At 39.3% G+C, this 20,638-nt stretch overlaps 1 protein-coding gene across 6 annotated transcripts in view; it reads left to right on the plus strand.

The window, feature by feature from the left end:
• The first annotated feature begins 1,274 nt into the window (after positions 1-1,274).
• The window catches only part of pias1b (protein inhibitor of activated STAT, 1b), a 142,454-nt gene continuing 123,090 nt past the window's right edge, over positions 1,275-20,638 (plus strand). For 2 of the 6 annotated variants that reach the window (XM_060853291.1, XM_060853294.1), the window contains exon 1: positions 1,275-1,328. Coding sequence is in view for 3 of the 6 variants with exons in the window: in XM_060853295.1 (XP_060709278.1) it covers positions 1,393-1,515 (123 nt within the window). In the remaining 3 variants the exon portion in view is untranslated. Of the gene's footprint in view, positions 1,329-1,373; positions 1,516-20,638 lie in introns of those variants that run through there. The other 4 variants (XM_060853290.1, XM_060853295.1, XM_060853289.1 and 1 more) reach the window with 4 other exon arrangements.

The following is a 20,638-nucleotide window of genomic DNA, read 5'->3' on the forward strand; positions in this document are numbered from 1 at the left end:
GGTGATAGGTCAGGGAGGAGACGATGGAGTGGATAGGTGGAAAAGAAGATAAGCCGGTTGGACAAGTCCGGACAAGTCATAGGGAGAGTGCTGAACTGGAAGTTTGAACTAGGATGAGGTGGGGGAAAGGGGAAATGAGGAAGCTGTTGAAGTCCACATTGATGTCCTGGGGTTGAAGCGTTCCGAGGCGGAAGATGAAGCGTTCTTCCTCCAGGCGTATGGTGGTGAGGGAGCAGCGGTGAAGGAGGCCCAGGACCTCCATGTCCTCGACAGAGTGGGAGGGGGAGTTGAAATGTTGGGCCACGGGGCAGTGTGGTTGATTGGTGCGGGTATCTCGGAGATGTTCCCTAAAGCGCTCTGCTAGGAGGCGCCCAGTCTCCCCAATGTAGAGGAGACCGCATCGGGAGCAACGGATACAATAAATGATATTAGTGGATGTGCAGGTAAAACTTTGATGGATGTGGAAGGCTCCTTTAGGGCCTTGGATAGAGGTGAGGGAGGAGGTGTGGGTGCAGGTTTTACAGTTCCTGCGGTGGCAGGGGAAAGTTCTCCTGTTCGACATCTGGATATTTTCCTCATCGACCTGTTCAAAAATATTATTACGCATCTCTGGAACACATAGGACTTGAACCAGGCCTCCTGGCTCATAGGTGGGAATATTGCCTTGGCACCACATTTGAAATCTGACCTTTTTTTTAGTCACTCGTGGGGTATGGAGGGGTCACATGTTTTGCTGGTTCCGTACTGCCCTTGAGAAGGTGGTGATGATCTGCCTTCTTGAATTGCTGCAGTCCATGTACTGTAGGTACACCCACAATACTATTAGGAAAGGAATTCCAGGTTTTGACCCAGCAACAATGAAGGAACAGAGATATATTTCCAAGATGATGGTTAACAATCAATCATAATTAACTGCTGCATTGTCCTTTGATCAGCAGTCCACTTTATAACCAACCATTACTCTCCTTATGTACAGTATTCCAGTTTTATTCTTGCGAATTGTCCTGATGAGGAGGAGTTGGAAATCTCGGACTAAATGTGTCCATTTTTACGGCAACACTGGAGTTGTATGCGACGAAATGACCGCTTCAAGAAGCGCCTCGTGTGCTGCACATCGGTCGGAGAGGGGCATAACAATGCCGTGAAAGGTACTATACAAATGCACCTCCTCGTTGCACGCTTTGGGGGCGGAGTGGCGGGAAAGATTCAAACGGTCGGCGGTTGATGTCACTGCGCGGGCAGGCCCCGCCCCTGTGCACCACGTGACTGTTCCCCCCCGCGCTTGCGCGGACAAGCGTGAGAAGATGGCGGACAGTGCGGAACTGAAGGTAATTTCGCAGACGGATTGCGGCTGGAGTTCGGGCCGTTCACTGTACCCTTTCCTGTGGGAGGATGGACGGAGAGCGGTGTGCGTATGTGGGAGTGAGTGAGAGGGTGGAAAGAGCAGGAAGCGGCGGCCGTGGAGGAGGGAATAGGCCGCGCTTTTCGATCATACCGAGAGAGAATAAAACTGAGGTACCGGATCCCCCGGGCAGAGCGTGGGAAAAAGGCGCGGAACTTTGCTGTTTTTCTAATCTGGCGGCTGTTGACAAGTTGTAGTTTCCCCATAATCTCTCCTCCTCCGCGCCGTCGTGGGTTTGAAGTTGAAGCAACAAACAGTGCAGGAGGCCAGGACACTAGTGCCTCATGAGGGTGATGATGGTGAGCGATCTCTTGCCCTCTCGCCTTCTGCAACCTGATTTATCAAATAACGAATAAAAGAGAATTCTCATTTCTTTCAAGCGGCAACCTTCAGGACAATTTTTTGTGTACCTGAGCGGCGATTTCCTCCCCCCCCCCCCCCCCCACACTCTCTGGTATCCAGAAAGCTTTGACCCTGGGCAGCGCCGCCGCCACTTCAAGACAGAAGGATGATGGCGATCTGTGCGCTTTGCTTTTGTATCCTGCTATTGTTTTTTTTTAACTTGAGCCACTTTATTTTTGCACCACCACCTCGATTTTAAAAATCGCATCCTTACTTAAAATTTCAGAAGTACACCGTCCGTTTTTATAGCTGCGCTTTCCAAATGTTTTTTATATTTTTTTAAAAAATGCTGCAACCCGTTTCTTCTCTCCTGTTTAAGCCCATCTGTGTTAACATGTTGTGGTGTTTTAATCTATCCGTGTCGGAGGCAGTCTCTTTTTAAGTTCGCCTAGAAATAAACATTGCGCCTCCGGAAACAGCGTGTCGGAGTTTACTTTCCTGATCGCGTTTTCTATGCGCATCTATTTGATGTGGTTTCTTTATGATCAGCGATTTAATAAGTTTGCTTAATATGCTGATTAGATTGAATATTTCCCATATGATGTGCTGTATTGATTAAAACAGGATGGTATATTTGCGTGTTTTGTAAATAGTGATACAAGCATTAATATGATCTATCAAATTATACTCCCGAGATTCAGATCATTCGGTGCCCTGTACGTTTTTAAATTGTGAAATATTGCAATTGTTAAATATGACGCCGCTATTTGTATCGCTGTAATTAGGAGAAAGTGCGGCTTGATATTAGATACACAACAGAATCGATGCAATCCATAAAATAACCAGTTTCAAAAGTTAAGTGGAGTATGTGTGTATCAAAGTGTTTCCACTAGTTGACTACTTGTTTGTCTTTGAGCCTCAGTAGCTTAATGGTATTCCGTTGCAAGTGATCGTTGTAATGCTTTGGGGGCTTTTTGTGTATGTACGTAAGTAAATGGGTCATATACTATTTTGGTCTCGGTTTTCAGTGAGGATGATGGAAAGTGAGCAAAGATGTGGGTCAAAAATCTCATTTAAGAGATTCTGGTTGTATCTGTAGGGACAGAAGGTAAAGGGAGAATCAACAGCCTTTATTGTGTTTTGTGTGGCAGTAGATTACCATGTTATCCACTTATCTCTGTGAAGTTGTTAATTCACATTAAGCAATTGCTGAAACACTCAGCTGAAACCATCATATGCAAGTGAGTTTAGGCTGCTTTAAAACTGAGGATGCATCCACAGTGTAGGGATTCTGTGATTACAAAACACAAACGTAACTTGGATATGGAAATTCATGTTCTTACTGATACTGGGCTTGATGAGGTGAAGATCATTGTGGTTAAAAATGAACTCCATTTTCTCTGATGTTTGTGTCTAATCTGGGACTATATGATTTAGGCTCCCAGAAACTGGGAAACAAAATAATTTCTTTCAACACTAGTATCTCCATGTTACTTGTCAAAAATGGAAAAAACAGCACTAAATCATTAATATTCCTGGTCTTACTCAAACACAATATTATAATGTGTAGATGTTAAAACTTGTTTTTGTAATCCTTCAATTTACATCTTTTTATTCTTTGTGCATTTACATTTATTGTAGTAATTTTGTGATTTGGAACATCTTAACAAAAAATTGGAATGTGGAGAAAAGTTGGCATTTTACATTTTTTAAAACCATGCTTCCATAGCTATGGACAGTACGGTAAAGTAGCAGTACTGCAAATGGAAAGATCTGTTTACTAGGTACAATCCTGTAATTTTATCATGTGCAGCTCCTGAAGAAAATTTGATTTTTTTTGCCCTCTATCTGAGTTCTTGATATATGCACAATAGCTGTTTGGCTGAATTTGAGAAAAACTGTAAATTTTGCAGCATTAATACAATCAACGTAAACTGCATGGTCCTGATTTTGTTCTCAGTCTGAAAACTGTCATAGCCTTGTTGTTAAATGTCTTTTTGAATACTTCTTGATTTTTTAAAAAAAAAGTTGGAATTGAGTGTTTATTAATTCTAGTGTTTTGTTTGATAGAATAGTGTAATGTGTGCAATCAAATCAATCCGTGTTTATGGAGTGCAAAGCCTACCTGTTGTATAGTGATTGGACTTGAAAAGATACCCTGCTGAAAGAACCTGTTGGAAGCCTGGCAGATTTCATATTTCCACAATATATTTTACGCTAAGACACTAGGAAGATGTAACTTATCAAGGTCAGTTGACTAGCTCAGTGGCTGTTCTACTCTTGTGCTGGTCAACAGATGCCAGATTTTCCCTCAGAAATGGCCTTTGCCATCTATTTACCACAATTAATGGTGCTTGACTATGCAACTTATTCATGTCTCTGAAAGCAGAGTTCTGGCAGCTTTTCAGGTGTTCTGTATGGGGTAATGCAGTTCTACTCTGAAATTTTGATAGGTGAAGAAAGCAAAAAGTACACAAATTTAAAATACTATTCAGGATTGTGGATAGTGGTAGTTTTTCGTCCACTTGATGCAATCAACTTGAACTAAATAATGTGGAAGTTCATGGTTAACACTGCTAAGAGCTGTACTGTAAAAATAATGTTGAGAATAAAACTGACATGACCAAATAGTATTGTCAGTCTGTATATTGCACTTTAAAATGCAGTACTGGTCATCTTGCCATGCTGACAGTTAAGTATGTTGAAAGAGAAAACAACTGGTAAAATGAAGGTAAATCATCATCTGCAGCGAGAGCAGACTGTTGACGTTTTGGTGTTTGCTGTTCAAAATTGGAAAATGAACACGACATATTAATAGTCAGAAAATGGGTTACAGGAAAAACACAAATGTAGAGGATGTACGGAATTTACAACAAAGAAATAGGCTGTACAACTGATTTGGTCCAAGTCTGTGTTTATGTTCTAAGGACTGTTTCCACCTTTTCTTAACTAATAGCAGATATCTGTGGTACTGGGGATTCTTGTAATCCTGCAAGCCTTTGTCAATATCTGTCCAACTTTCATTTGGCTTCAGTACATGTGAAACTGGCTTTCTAAAAATTCTGTTGTAAATATTTGAAGAATATAAATTGCTGCTCTCATAGGGAAGGTCGGGATGTAGACTTTAAAAGTGTCAAGGGATTTGAGGATAGTGTTGGAAAGTGGTATTGAAGTAGAATGTCAGCCATGATTTACTTGAATGACACAGCAGGCTTGAGGGGTTGAATGGCCTATGCCTATTCCTTTTCCTATTTCCTATGTTGCTTTGTCCTGTGAGCATAATTCTGTCTTTCTCCTTCATTTGTTTATCTAGCTTCCCTTTAAGTGCATCAAGTGCTTCTTTTGCCTTAGCAATCTGTTTGTGGCAGAAAGTTGTACAATATTACTCATGTTAGAACCTTTTGGAAACTGGACAGATTTGTTGTTTCCACAATACATCTTCCTCGTGTGTTTGTAACTTACCAAAGTTGGTTGAATAGGTCAGTGGCTGTTCTACTCTGGTACTGGTTAACAGATGCCAGATTTCCCCTCAGAAATGGCCTTTTCGCACCTGTTTACTCCTGAATTTTTCATTGAGTTTCTTGGTGATGGCCCTATAATTATAGTTATGGCCTTCACCTATAAGTAGAAACATGTTTTTTTATCCCTACTCAATTAGGTTTCTTTTATTGTTCTGAAGGTGTTCATTAAGCCACTGCACCTAACCTACACATCCCTGAACACTATGGGCAGTTTAGAATGGCCAATTCACAGAAGCTGCACATCTTTGGATTGTGGGAGGAAACCAGAGCACCCGGAGGAAACCCATGCAGGCACGGGGAGAATGTGTAAACTCCACATCCAAGGCTGGAATCAAACTCAGGTCCTGGTGCTGTGAGGCAGTAGTGCTAGCCACTGTGCACTGTACTGATTTTTGTTTACCTGAAAGAATCACCACTTTAAAGAAGTGGAAAACCATGCTAGTCATCAGAAGACATCTGAATAATTAAGGCGAAAAGTAGGCTTTAGGAAAGGGCAAAAATCGGAAGAGATCAGCCATGGGCGTATTCAATGGTGGTGCAGGTTTGAAAGGTCAAATGGTGTACTCCTGCACCTTTTTCCATGTGTTTATATAACGTAAGAGTAAAAGAAGAAAATGCTCAAAATACCCACGAGGTGAGGCAGCATTAATGAAGTTTTAATATTTCAGTTTGCTGACTTGATGAAGGTTTGTTAACATTAGCTCTGTTTTTCTCTTTCGGTGTTGCCTGGCCTGCTGAGTATTTCCAGCATCTTTTTTTATTTCGGATTTCAAACATGCATAGTACTTAGTCTTTTTTATAGCTTTGGAATTGCATTTGAAATTGAAGCTAAAGATGCAGATATTGAGGTATAGGGTTGACCAGCATATTCCACAAATGTACAGTGTCACATTTGTGACATGATCAGAGCCTGATTTCAGAAACAAGAAGGCGGCATTTAGTTCCTCAAGACATTCCATCATGCATTGGAATTGTACCTGGTTTTTAGCACAATTTGTTTTTCTCATATGTCATCTTTTGGATAACAACCTATTGTTCAGATTTGAACGCTTCATATTTTGTTCCCAATCTTAGTTTGATTTGCATAAGAAAGGAGACAGCAAGCAGTTGAGCAGTGTCTTCACCTTAATCTAGAGCAGTAAAGAATGATATGCATGTTACCTATGCACGAGTAGCCTGTTTTACATGAATATCTTTGCACTATTTCCATAGAATTTATGTCTTTTTATTTGAGAGGAAAGTAGAAATAAAATTGCTGCCTCATATTTAAAGATTGATTTTGACTGACTCCTGATATATTCAAGCATTGTGTTCTTGGTACCAATTCTCAGGAATGCAGTTTATATACTCATGCTGCTAACCTCTGACCCTAATCTTATGGTTCACTGATTGTCAGGAGATTACAAATGAAAAATAGAGGTTTGTACTGAGTAAAGCAAACGTTTGTTGTGGAAACTAACCACTACTACAAAAACGGGTCTGATCAGTTCAGCTACAGATATTCCGAAAGCCATTTTTAGAATACATCCTTCAGGCCGAATCCTTTGATGAAGCAGAGAATGACTAGAAGGACAAAATCAAACTCTAAATATTTGACAATATAAGTGCCAGTAGCCCTCCATTTCTTACCCACCAGATATCTTTGTGTGATTGCCTGACCAGAAAGCTATTTTATTGTTAAAGTGTGTTATAGCTAAGCCTGATTATGTTCCTTCTCACTGTTTCCAACTGGAGCTACTGGTTGGCGGAGAAGGGAGAAATCCTGCATCACTATTCTCTATGCTGTGTTAGACCCTCAACTGCCTAAATCAGAACTAAGTTAAAAATCACACAACGCCAATCACTGAGCACTCTGAAAGCTGGTGCTTCCAATTAAACCTGTTGGACTATAACCTGGCGATGTGTGATTTTTAACTTTGTACATCCCAGTCCAACACCGGCATCTTCAAATAATAAATCAGAGCTGTTAATCTCTCAGACAGAGGCTTGTTTTTGCCTATCTGGCCATGTTGACCAAGAATATTCTTCTCCGACAAAAGTGGTTGCTTTGGGACACAGTATGGACTGAATTGAATTGTGATGTTAGCAATAAAGTGATGATGAGGTTTGTTAAATATGGTGCCTGAGCTCAAGGTTAATGTGTTGCCTGTTAACTTTAATGCATTATGTTAGAATGAGAAAGGGCAAGGCTTTTTAGGCATTGAATATACTTTATTTTTACCCATTATTCTCAATTTTAAAAAAAATTTTGAAAAATAATTTCTTAAATTGGCTTAGAAATAATTTTGAAGTGTTACCTTTTCAAATGTACACTATTTCACTGCAAAGCATGATGGCATACTAGCACTACAAATTAAATGCTTGAATATTAAAGGAGAAAATGTGGAATTTAAATGTGTGATGTATGATTGTTTATTGAAACAGTGTAGTGAGATTGAAAAAGATATCTAAGAATAATGTATGTCGCTTTCATAATCAGACAGTGTGATAAAGTAATTATTGTTGATGGAATATTGGGCATACAATATACAGTAGTCTACTGAAGTTGTGCTAAGGTTTTGTAACACACACTGATCAGGCTATGCTTACTGCACTTTGTTCAATTTAGGTCAGCATACCACAAGCAGAAAATGAAAACATGTTACAGGAAATAGTGATGAGCTTGATCCCAATTGTCAAGGAGATGAGCTACAAATAAAGATTAGAGAAGCTTAAGACAGTGAAAGTAAGTCCATGCAACTCTGTTGTGTATCATTGCAAGCTGAGAGAATTAGTGTCATGCTACAAAAGGTGGAATTTACTTAGCAGAAATGAAATTGAGCTATCTAGGTAACTTCTATTGAGACAATGCTGATGATCTATCAACTTGTTGAGATTGCAGTAGAAGAATATATAAGGGAAGAAAAATTGGTATTTCGCATAATAAGATGAAAAAAAAGTTGAAAAGAATGGAAAACCTGTAGTATAAATGAGTGAAGTCCACAACATGTCAGCCAGCACATGTAACCTGAGCCAATATTCACATGTAAGATCCGAGGGAGTGTTGCTGAACAGAGAGATCTTGGAGTGCAGGTTCATAATCCTTGGAAGTAGAGTCGCAGGTAGATAGGATAGTGATGAAGGCATTTTGTATGCTTTCCTTTACTCGTCAGAGTATTGAGTACAGGAGTTGGGAGGTCATCTTGTGGCTGTACAGGACATTGGTTAGGCCACTGTTGGAATATTGCGTGCAATTCTGGTCTCATTCCTCTTGGAAGGATGTTGTGAAACTTGAAAGGGTTCAGAAAAGATTTACAAGGATTGGAGGATTTGAGTTATAGGGAGAGGCTGAATAAGCTGTGGCTGATTTCCCTGGAGCTTCGGAGGCTGATTGGTGACCTTATAGAGGTTTACAAAATCATGAGCAGCATGGATAGGATAAGTAGACAGGACCTTTTCCCCTGGGTGGGGAAGTCCAGAACTAGAGGCGTAGGTTTAGGGTGAGAGGAAAAAGATATAAAAGAGACCTACGGGCAACCTTTTCACACGGAGTGTGGTACATGTATGAAATGAGTTGCCAGAGGAAGTGGTGGAGGCTGGTACAATTGCAACATTTAAAAGGCATTTGAATGGGTATATGAATAGGAAGGATTTTGAGGGATGTGGGTCAGGTGCTGGTCGGTGGGACTAGATTGGTTTGGGATATCTGGTCAGACGGACGAGTTGGACTGAAGGGTCAGCTTCTATACTATACATCTCTATGACTCTATCTTGATGTGGAGCATCAAGGTATTCTGTTTTTGAAGTAACTCAAATTTTTAGGTGTCGATGACCACTTATTGTACTTGAAAGGCAACAGATTCTGATGAAATTTTGATGTTATGTCATCTGAGACAAACTTTAAAATTTTAAGGTTTTTTTATTATAAATTATACAGAAAAAGACCATTTGAATGGATAGATGGTTGTGAAACTGGTCTATTTAATTGTGGTGTGGATATTGCAGCCAGCAATATAGTACTGGAAATGTAACATCTTGCTCTATTACTTGGGTTTCTTTTAATCTCAAGACTTTTGAATTTCCTTTTGATCAATTTGGTCTTCTACAAGATGTAAAGCTTTTCTGCAATTGAAATCTGAGCTCCTTCATTCTCCAAAGAATCTAAACTAAAAATTTGCTTCAGTACGTTGGGAAATATACATTCTTGTTTAGCTTGTAGATTTCTAATTTTTGAGACCTTTTTAAATTAATTTAGATAATTCAGTACTTTTCCACCTGGCCTTTTATGTGAATTTAAATGAAGAATTGCTTTTATATCAAGCCTGTTTATATTTGGGTTTCCTTTTTGTACTTTTGTGGACTTAAAGTTGCCAACAAAGAATGTAGTAATTAAAATGCTTTTACTAAGGCATGCTTTATATTCTGGAACAGCTTCTACTTGAATTGTTTTGTACTATACTAGGGATATCAGGAGTGTACAATCGACTTGATATACATTTGAAACAGAGTTATAATTATAAGTTTAATTTCTTGGCTGTGAATCTTCCCTCATGTCTGGGTTAGTCCTTTATGGGCAGATTGCCTGCCTGTAGCTAGAAAATATGTTGGTGAAAACAGACCAGTATTTATTTTTAACAGCTCTATTTTGGAGTCTGGGAAAATCACCCCTTGAGTTTGTTGATTCTCTAGTTGCTTTGCCACATTTAAATTACATTTCTGTTTGAGATGTTGGGGTTGCTATTAGTGACAGCACAGTAATACAAAGGGTCCACAAGCAAATCTGTTCTCTCAATGCAGGGTGAACATTGCATGTAATGTAGTGCTTTGACTTTGACGTACCCCTGAATGTAGAACATTGAGTGTCCATCATTATATTAAGTAAACTGTACAGGGAACATGAACGTTCAATGGCTGTTGTTAATGATTTGAAAATATTAATCTTAATCTCTTCTCCAAGTGTATCTGAGAATTAACCTCTATTTTAGCATTCCAGAGATGTTATTCCTATGAGCTAAATTTTTTCTTGCAACCCTTTTGAAATTTTAATATAGCATGGTACATATGCACCTGATAATTTATCCAGTCTTCCTGTTTCTTGGTAACTGGTATCTTGCACTATTGGGACTGTTCTCACGTTTGGTCTTTAATTTGCTTTTCCTCATGGTGGTTTTCCACACACATTGCCTTAAATGCCATTTCCTAGTCATAATTCTGAGAGATGAACTTAGCCATGTTGGCTTTTGAAAATTATATCACTGTTTTGAGTGCACTTCTCACCCAACTCTTTTTTTTTTAATTAGATTAGATTCCCTACAGTGTGGAAACAGGCTCTTCGGCCCAGCCAGTCCGCACCGACCCTCCGAAGAGTAACCCATCCAGACCCATTTCCCTCTGACTAATGCTGTGGACAATTTAGCACTGCCAATTCACCTGACCTGCAAATCTTTGGACTGTGGGAGGAAACCGGAGCACCCGGAGGAAACCCCCACAGACATAGGGAGAATGTGCAAACTCCACACAGACAGTCGCCCAAGGCTGGAATTGAACCTGGGGCCCTAGTGCTGTGAGTCAGCAGTGCTAACCACTGAGCCACCGTGCCGCCCCGTGGTGTTTAATTATCTTAACTTAGTTTTATTAAGCTCTTACCTATGGAGGTTTTAAGAACAACCCCTGTATCTGCCTTTAGTTCACTGTAATAATCTCTTTAGAATATGCTCCTATTTTCTGCAATTTTTTTTTCAGATTTGGAATTTGTTCCTAGTTGTAAGTGTTACTTAGTGAGGTTTCTATTGGAATGTGAAACTATATTTGATTTATTATCTTCTATTGTTCTTTTTTTAAGATTCCCTACATTATGGAAACAACCCCGTTAGCCCAACAAGTCCACACTGATCCGCAGAAGAGTAACCCACCCAGACCCATTCCTTTACCCCTGACTTATGCACCTAATGTGTATTTAAAATACTATAAGACATAAATCTGAACTTAAACTTTCCTTAGAACTATATCCAGTTTTAATTTTCTTCTTCCTCCACTCTTCTGGAGGTCTTTCGCTTGTGTCTGATTTTGCAGGTGGGAGCCACCCTATACATCTTGCAGTCCTTGACATGTGGCTTAGTTAATGTTGTTGAGTTCTGTGATGATTGGACAGATAATAACTGAGGGTAAAAAATGAGGTCTGCAGATGCTGGAGATCACAGTTGAAAATGTGTTGCTGGTTAAAGCACAGCAGGTCAGGCAGCATCCAAGGAATAGGAAATTCGACGTTTCGGGCATAAGTCCTTCTTTCGGGCATAAGCCCTTCATTCCTGATGAAGGGCTTATGCCCAAAACGTCGAATTTCCTATTCCTTGGATGCTGCCTGACCTGCTGTGCTTTAACCAGCAACACATTTTCAACAGATAATAACTGAGCCTAATCCTGTCGGTTTTCCTTTGCACATGTGTGAATGGGCAGCAGTCCAGCTGTCTTTACCTTCTCTTTCAAGAGCAGCCCAGGTAATTTGTGTTGCCACTTGCTGCTGTAATTGACATCAGGCTAGTTCAATTAGATATTGGTCCAAGAAGTGTTTAGTTTATTGAGGGCATTGCCTTGGCATTATGGTTTAGTTCATGTTGGTAATACATTTTTTTTTGCTTTAGCCTATTGTATTAAACCTGCTAAAAGCATATACAAACCACTACAGCTGAAACTGACACCCGGAAACGGCAAGAGCATACATCAACAGATACATCGACCTGGACCCCACATACAAATCACTGCAGCTGAAACTGACACCCGGAAGCGGCAAGAACAAACCAATATAAATACCGGAAGAAACATCAAAGCAGCGCTTCACACGAGGCTCCAACAGCACTGATGATGTTCCCTAGCCAGGGAACGAAACGTTTGCAGCAAAAACTTCCAGCTCGGCGAGCAGAACCACAACAACGGATACCCGAGCTACAAATCTTCAATCAGATTTTAAGCATCTTCATGAGTCTGTCAGTAGACTTGTAGAATCAGCTATTACAGCTGTTCTATGGCAGTCTCCTGTGTCTATTTCCTATATTTTTATTGTACCACTGATATAAGGGAAGCATTTTTGGTATTGTTGGGTGTGTGGTGCTAGTGTATGGATGGTGTACCTCTGTAGTTTTAAATAGAGTCCTTCACAAGATAATGCCCAATATGGCAGGGGATGATGGTTTGTTGATCTTATCTGTGCCTTGTCCTCCCCTTTTTATTTCCAGCATGATTCCCAGGGCCTGTATGAAAGAGTTTATTGTTTATTCACAGACCAATAACTGGCATGATTAGTGAAACACTTAGCTTTTTGGTCATCTTCATGTGCAGCATTTTAATTAACATTATGGGTGTAGATTTCACATAAGCCCTGACGTGATGTTTATATAAAAAAAACATAAAATGGCCATTGGTTATTGATTTGCTTTATAGACATTTAGTGCTTAATGTTCATATTTTATATTTAAGTTTGGGTGAGAAATTGATCCCATTCTCTGATGATTCGTAAAATTGTGCACTTTTTCAATTAATCTGACAGTTTGTCTAAAACTGGAATAGAAGTTAGCCAGTTATGCATTTGTGTCTCTTCCCTCTCCATTTCCGCATTTGGCATCTGCTGCTTGGATTAATGGTAGCAGCTTTTAGCATACATTCAAACCACAGCTATTGCTATACAACAATGAAGTACTTGGAGTGTACTGGAGAGTGTTAAAGCAAGGCCTTAGCTTAGACTGCAGACAAAACCAGTTGTTACTGCATTGATTAATGGCTTCAATTTTTTGAAGGTGAGGAGAAAGTGAACTGTATACAAACAGCAGCTTTTGTGTTGATGGCTGTATAACTAGAATATGCTACTAGATTGCTATCTGTATTTTTATGAGAACCAGTGTTTTTTTTTCATAGTATAATTGGCTATCAACCACTATAGAATGAAATAAAGATTGAAGAAGACTTTACATAAAGATTTGTAACTCTGATGCTGGTTGCTGTGGTTGCAGGTATATTCGCCAAGCTGGGAAATTGATTTGCAAGTGTTTCATCTCTTGTCTAGGTTACTGTATCAGTGCTTGGAGCTTCCTGTGAAGTGCTGCATCTTCTGGAATTTATTTGGTTCCGTTTCTGCTGCTTCCAGTTGCCAGTTCCGATTGTTCATTGCAGTGGTTGGTATATTGAGTCTAGGTGTATGTGCTTGGAGTCCATTGATGAGTGCCATGCTTCTAGAAATTCTCTGGCTGTCCTCTATTTGGCTTGTCCTATTATTGTTGTGTATGGATACTAGGGACAGCTGGTCATGGCATTTAGTGGTTAGTTGGTGTTCATGGATGTGGATTGCTAGTTGTCTGCCTGTTTGTCCTATGTAGTGTTTCATGCAGTCTTTGCACGGAATCTCGTAAATTATGTTGATCTTGCACATGATGGGTGTAGAGTCTTTTGTTCTGGTGAGTTGTCTGAGCATGGCTGTCACATTATGGGCTGTCATGAATCATCTGAGGGGTTGGAGAAGTGTAGCTGTTCTGAGATTTTTTTGTGTAAGATAGAGTGCCCAGTGAGTTAGGTTATGGCATGTCTTCGTCGTGTTGTTTGTCTGGTAGGCATCTGTGAATGAAGTTGCGGGGATATCCTTTTTTGGTGAACATTTTGTAGAGGTGTTCTCTTTGTAGGTTGAGAGTGCTCGGTATGTTGTAGACCCTATACCCATCGTGTCCACCACCAAAGTAATTTGCAAGATTTCACGCAAAAACTGCATGAAACCCTACATAGGATAAACAGGCAGACAACTAGCAATCTGTATCTATGAATACCAACTAGGCATTGAACGTGACCACTTGTTCCTAGTATCCATACACAAGTGCCACAAATTCGATTGGGACAACGCAACGATAATAGGAGAAGCTAAACAGGCAGCCAGAGAATTTCTAGAAGCAAGGCAGTCATCTATGGACTTTATCAACAAACAGGTTGATCTAGACCCAGTATACTGGCCACTACAATGAGTGACTGGAAGCAGCAGGAATGAACCCAGATAAATTCCAGAAGACGCAGTATAGCAGCAATTCACAGGAGGCTCCTAAGCATTGAAGATGTCACCTAGACAGGGGACGAACCATCTGCAAATCAACTTTCCAGCTTGGCGAACATAACCACAGCCATGACATTGAAGATGGCTGACTGACTGGTTTTAATTTTAAGATTGTTAAAATTGCTTTGAAGAATCATAACAATCTAACTTGAATTTCAACTAATCATGTGCTAACTAGAGTGATCTAATGCTGTTGTAAACAAATGGTCTGTCTTCGCGATTTTTGACAAAATTTGTAGCTCAGGTTGATGGTAAGTATGTAAGTTAGCTCGCTGAGCTTGAACATTTGTTTACAGACATTTAGTCACCATTACTAGGTAACATCATCACTGAGAGTCTCTGGTGAAGCGCTGGTGATATGTCCCAAATCTATTTTACAGGTCTTGGTTTCTTAAGGTGGGTGATGTAATTTCTGCTTTTTTTCCCCCAAGGGAAAGGAGATGGGATCTAAATCGATTGTGCTTATTGATGGAGTTCTGGTTAGAATGCCATGCCTCTTAAGAATTCTCGCGTGTGTCTTTGTTTGATGTCCTAGGGTGTGTGTGTTGTCCCAGTCCCAAATGGTGTCTTTCTTTGTCTGTATCTATAAAAACTAATGATACTGGGTCATGTCTTTTGCTGGCCAGTTGGTGGTCATGTATCTTGGTGGCAAGTTTCCTGCTAGTTTGTCTGATTTAGTGTTTATTTTTACAGTTCTTGCATGGCATCTTATAAGTGACATTAGTTTTGCTGGTGGTATCTATTGGATCCTTTAGGTTCATTAGTCACTGTTTAAGTGTGTTGGTAGATTTGTGGGCTGCTATGATGTCAAGGGGCCTGAGTAGTCTGGAAGTCATTTCTGATGTGTTTTTGATGTAAGGTAATGCGTCTATAGTTTTTGGTTTGGTTGTCTCTGCTTGTTTGGGTTCATTTCTGAGGAATAAATGAATTGTGTTTATTGGATATCCGTTTTTCTTGAAAACATTGTATAGGTATTTTTCTTCTGCTTTTTGTAGTTTTTGGGTGTTGTAGTGTGATGTAGCTTGTTGAAATAATGTTTTGATGCAGCTCCATTTGAACTATTTGTAGAAAGGTGTCATGTTGCGCCAGTCTTTCTCTTGCTCCTTGTCTACGTGGATTACAAAACAATGTTGCACAGAATGATGCTATTTTGTTCAATGAGCCTGCACCAGCCTTCAACCATCTGTTTGGTTAGTCTAATTTTCTTCCTCTTAGTTCTTCTGAAAACCCTTTGGAAATTTATTTATTTGTTCCAATTGAGATGAAACTTATATACCGTTGTTTATGGTCAGGCATCTCGTGTGCCTCCATTCTAAAAGCACATCTCCTAAATTGTCCTTTGTTATTCTGTGCAGAGCTATCATTCTGTCAACCTGAAGAAGATGACCTGCTGTGTAACCATTGTAGCTTTCCTGGGATGTTTCAATCTTAGCATATACAATGTGCATGAGACTGATAACTCGAAGCTTTTCTACTTAAGATCAATGGTATATTTTAATTATATAAGATTTTAAAACCAACTGCAATGTAAATTTTCATGCCTTTTTCTGCCATACAATTTTAAACCATTTTGGCTGCTCTTTTTTTTCTTTCAGTGAGGGATAACACACAATGAGGGCATATGTACTTAAGTAAGGCCAAAGCTAAGTATTAGAGGTGATCTAATGTGGCTGTGTCGGTTGGTATATTGTCTCTGAGTCAGTAGGTGAAAGGAGAAAGATTTAAAAAGGACTCAAGGTGGGTAACTTTTTCATGTAGAGTGTGGTGCGTGTATGGAATGAGCTGCTAGAGGAAATAGTGGTAGTAGGTGCAAATATAATATTTTAAAAGGTACCTGAATAGGTATATGAATAGGAAAGATTTAGAGGGATGTGGGCCAAATCTTGGCTAAAGGGTTTAGGTCAGATTGGGATGTCTGGTCGGCATGTATAAGTTGGACTGAAGGGTCTGTTTCTGTGCTGAATGAGTTTATTATATAAAAAAAAATTAGGCTCATAATCCTTTACTGTACTGAAGGATGTGCTGTCTTTCAGATGAGAAGTTAAGTTGAAACATCATGTACTCTCTCTGTCACATATAAACTATGTCATGCCACTGTCTTGGGGAAGAATGAGTGTTATTCCCAACGTCCTGGCCATGGATGCATAAATAATCAGTGTCACAAAATAGATTACATGCTTTTTATGGAATCTTGCTGTGTGTAAATTGGCTTTCCGAAATTGTTAGAATGAGCAGATTTCAGATGTATTTTAAAGACTGCAAAGTGATTTTATTGTGAATGTACTGTTTAAATGCAAGTTTTTGTTTTAAACTAAATGTCATACTTGTCCTTCTATTCGGCCGTTTCATTTCTTAATTAATTTGAAAACAAACTGTTGAAGTTGTTTTTGGAAATTTTGAGCTTCAAATATATTTTATTGCTTGGGTGGAAGATGAATCTAGAATCTGTGGTTTGTTTGAACTGAGAGTTCAACTATATTCATATTTATGCAGATAATGTTTGAAGCAAACCATTTTCAGGAACTAAATAAAATAAATTCTGTGCCTGTTCCAAAGAAGGATGATTGCATAAATCTTGCACATCTCTAGGCAAATAATTTCACTTAAAATTGCAGCACTTCCTGCATACTATGTAACTAAAGTTGCCTTCCCTTGAGTTCCTAGTTTTCAGTCACTTCAGTGTCTTTCATTAGCCCTCAGACTTCCTCAACTGAGCACCTTTGTCCTATCTGATTTGTGTTTTATTGTGTGTCTCAGAACTGAAAACTGATCCCAGATCATAAAAGTTCAGCATGTTAATGAAGACACATAATCATCAATGCTAAATTAGTGTTCATTTTTTTAAAAGAAAGATTGAATTGGGAAAATCGCTTCAATACTAAAGAAGTGAAAATGATTATTTGTTAAGTGTCCCCATGACGTTAATGCTAAATTGTTTTGTGGCATTGCACTTAAAATTTACTTGCGTTCAGCAAGATGTGGTATTGTAGAAACATTGAGAAGCTCTACCAATTCTCTGTTATGTTGCATCCAGCTTTTGTCATGTTTTAATTGTGTACATATTTATCAGACCTGTTTCATACGTGCTTGCATTTGAATTTTCTTCCAGCTGGTTATCTCAAAAGATGAATTCAGTTTGACTATTTAGAATGGCATATAATTGAACTGAAGAAAGCAGTAACGCGAGCTTACCGATAAGACTGCCATCAGAAAATTACTCAAAACTTAGTTGTAGTGTTCTAAACCTTTTTGAAAAGTTTTGTTTTAAAACAGTGTTATTTATAGCTGTGCAACTCAAGCTTTAATGCATGCTATAGTCTCTCATGTGCATGAGACTGATTTGCAGCCTGATAACTCAAGGCTTTTCTACTTAAGATCAATGGTATATTTTAACTATAAGATTTTAAACCAACTGCAGTGTAAATTTTCATGCCTTTTTCTGCCATACAATTTTAAACCATTTTGGCTGCTCTTTTTTGTTTCAGTGATGGATAACACACAATGAGGGCAAATGTACTTAGCTTTGGCCTTACGTGTGAGAGGTGATCTAATATGGTTGTGTTGGTTGGTATATTGTCTGAGACAGTAGGAGAAAAGGGAAAGATTTATAAAAGGACCCAAGGGGGTAACTTTTTCGTGTAGAGTGTGGTTGTGTATGGAACGAGGTGGTAGAGGTACGAGCTGCCATTTGTAATACTCATCGATTTGTGGGAAAATCTGTAATCTCCACTCAAAAAGGACTTCTTCTGCCCTCTTCTCCATGGCAACATGAAACAAATTAACCTTGTAGGTATTTTTAATCAACCCATTCAGTGATGTTATGACACACTTCTGGAGCTGTTAGGACTTGAAGTCAGGCTTTCTGGCCTGGATGTAGGGGCAATACCACTGTGCTACACTTTAACCTTGTCAGTAGAAATACTAATTGTCTACTTGAGAGTCCAATTCTTCTCTACCTTGGAAGTAACTGGATTGTTTACAGCACAACTGTTTACAATCTGGTTTATTTTACACCTTTCTCAGACTTTGTGATATTCTTTAGCCTGCTCACTTTAAACTCAGAATTCTGTTGTTGCCTCCAAGTATAAATATCTTGCACCTTCTTCCTAGTAACACAATCCAAACCTTCGTTTGGTCTCTCGATTTGAATCATCCAGACCCGCCGTCAGGCAGACTCAAGAATACGTCACACAACCCCTTCATTTACTCTTAATTTTATTTTGGGACATTAGCTTTAACGTCTATCAGACTACAACATCCATGGCTCCCTTGCCATCGTTTTCTTTTGGTTTGATTCCCTTTTTTTTGCGTTGTTTAACTCTTCCACCCTTTTTTCTTCTTCAAACAAAAAAAACCGAAGAACTGCAGATGCTGAAAATCAAACAAAATTGGAATTGCTGTTCTGAAGAAGGGACATGGATCTGAAATGATAATGCTGCTTTCTGTCCACAAATGCTGCCACACCTGAGTTTTGCCATGCAATTTGATTTTCTTTCTCTCCTTCAACCTTTTGGAAAGCCCTCATGTGTATTTACCCTGCTAGAGCTACTGCCTAGAAGTCAATTTTCTCTCCTTAAATCTGACTGCTTCCTCTGCTTGGTATTGTGTGTGTATCTTGTGCAAGTTCATTATATGGTTATTTTTGTGGTCAGCTGTTGTCTCAGAAGTTAAGATATAGCCAATGCGACAAATGACAGCAGCAGTCGAACAAGGGAGAAAAAAAACAGTACAATTAAGTTCGAAGGAAGATTGGGACCCAATTTTCTAATAAAATGGAAAATACTAAGAATCAGATCACTGGGAAAGCATGCAACTATCTTCCTGCCTCAAAAGACATTCCACTGTAGCAGAATAAATAAGTATAAATTTCCTATACAGGCATCTGACTTTATAATGATTTAGAAATGAGGTCAAGGTGTTAGAGGATGCAGTAGGGATTAACTTGCTACGAAAGAATTCAGTTTGCTGATAAACTAGGATTGTTCTCCTTTTAAAGATGTGAAGATGTCTTTGTCGGGTTGGGGTGGACATATAGGTAAAAGATGAAAGAACATACAACTTATGCAAATGTATTGAACAAACCCAGATGGTGGTTAAGTTTTTAATCAGTTAGAGTGGAGATGCATGTTTCGATTGATTAATATGTGAATCCCAGAATTTCTTTCAAGTCACTGTCCTGAGGTAACTTGAGATTTATCAGTGTAAAAGAGATGACATCTCAAGTCAGACAATGTGTTTCAGGTGTGAGGCCTTGTTTAGAGTATGTCTTTGTCTTAACCTGGAGTCAGACTGGTTTGATTTCCCAAAGTGGGAATTTATAAAATGCAACATTGGCTGACAGTGTACAAGTTGTGTGCTTTTTGAACAAAATAGAATTTATCTGCACATACAAATCTACAGGGTGGATTTGCATATTTGTGTGTGTGTGTGCGCGCGCGCGCGCGCGCGCGCGCGCGCATGTGAGAGATGGTGTGTGTCTATGTGTTGTGGTGGGTGGTGTCCCCACATGTAATGATAGTACCCATGCCAATGCTCTGTTTTTCAGTGGTTGCCATGACCAGAGTTGTATGGTGTTGTGGTTGATGTTGTCCTGAAGGCTGGGCAGTTTGCTGCGAACAGTGGTCTGTTTAAGGTTTGGCGGTTGTTTGAAAGTGATAAGTGGAGGCGGAGGGAAAATCTTGGCGAGATGCTCAACATCCTCGATGGCTGCAGGCTTTTAATGAAGAAGGCTAAGACAGAGTTTAACGGTTTTTTTCCAAAATCCTGGCAGGTTTGATAAAGTAAGTAAGGAAAACTTTGGAGACAGTTGTGATCCCAGCTAATGGTAACACTGGACAAGTCATATTCCAAAGTAAAACATGGCTTGATTGATCATAAATTTTAGTTCTGTAGTTGGTTATCCTGGTGGTTTATCACTGAATATATTCACACGAAATTGCAAGTGTTATTTAACACAAAAATGCACGTTTTGTTGCTTAAAAGGGGAAAAAAAACCTCAAACTGTTTGTCAATATGAAATAATCTTCACATAAACAACAAAAGCCTAGATTCGGCCTTTCCCAGCAATATCCTTTTCAGATGCTCAATCCTAGATAATTATTAATCTTACCTTAACTGCTTGGTTTCTTAATTTTGTTTTTATAATTTGGTTATTGAGGTGGTGACCCTTCAGTCTAACTAATCCACACTGACATGTTCTCAAACCAAACTTGTCCCACTTGCCTGTGCATGGCCCAGATCCTTCCAAACTTTTCCTATTCATGTACTCATCCAGACGTCTTTTAAATGTTGTAACTGTACCTGCATTCA

Source organism: Hemiscyllium ocellatum, chromosome 39, assembly GCF_020745735.1.
Source record: "Hemiscyllium ocellatum isolate sHemOce1 chromosome 39, sHemOce1.pat.X.cur, whole genome shotgun sequence".
Taxonomy (NCBI): Eukaryota; Metazoa; Chordata; class Chondrichthyes; order Orectolobiformes; family Hemiscylliidae; genus Hemiscyllium; species Hemiscyllium ocellatum.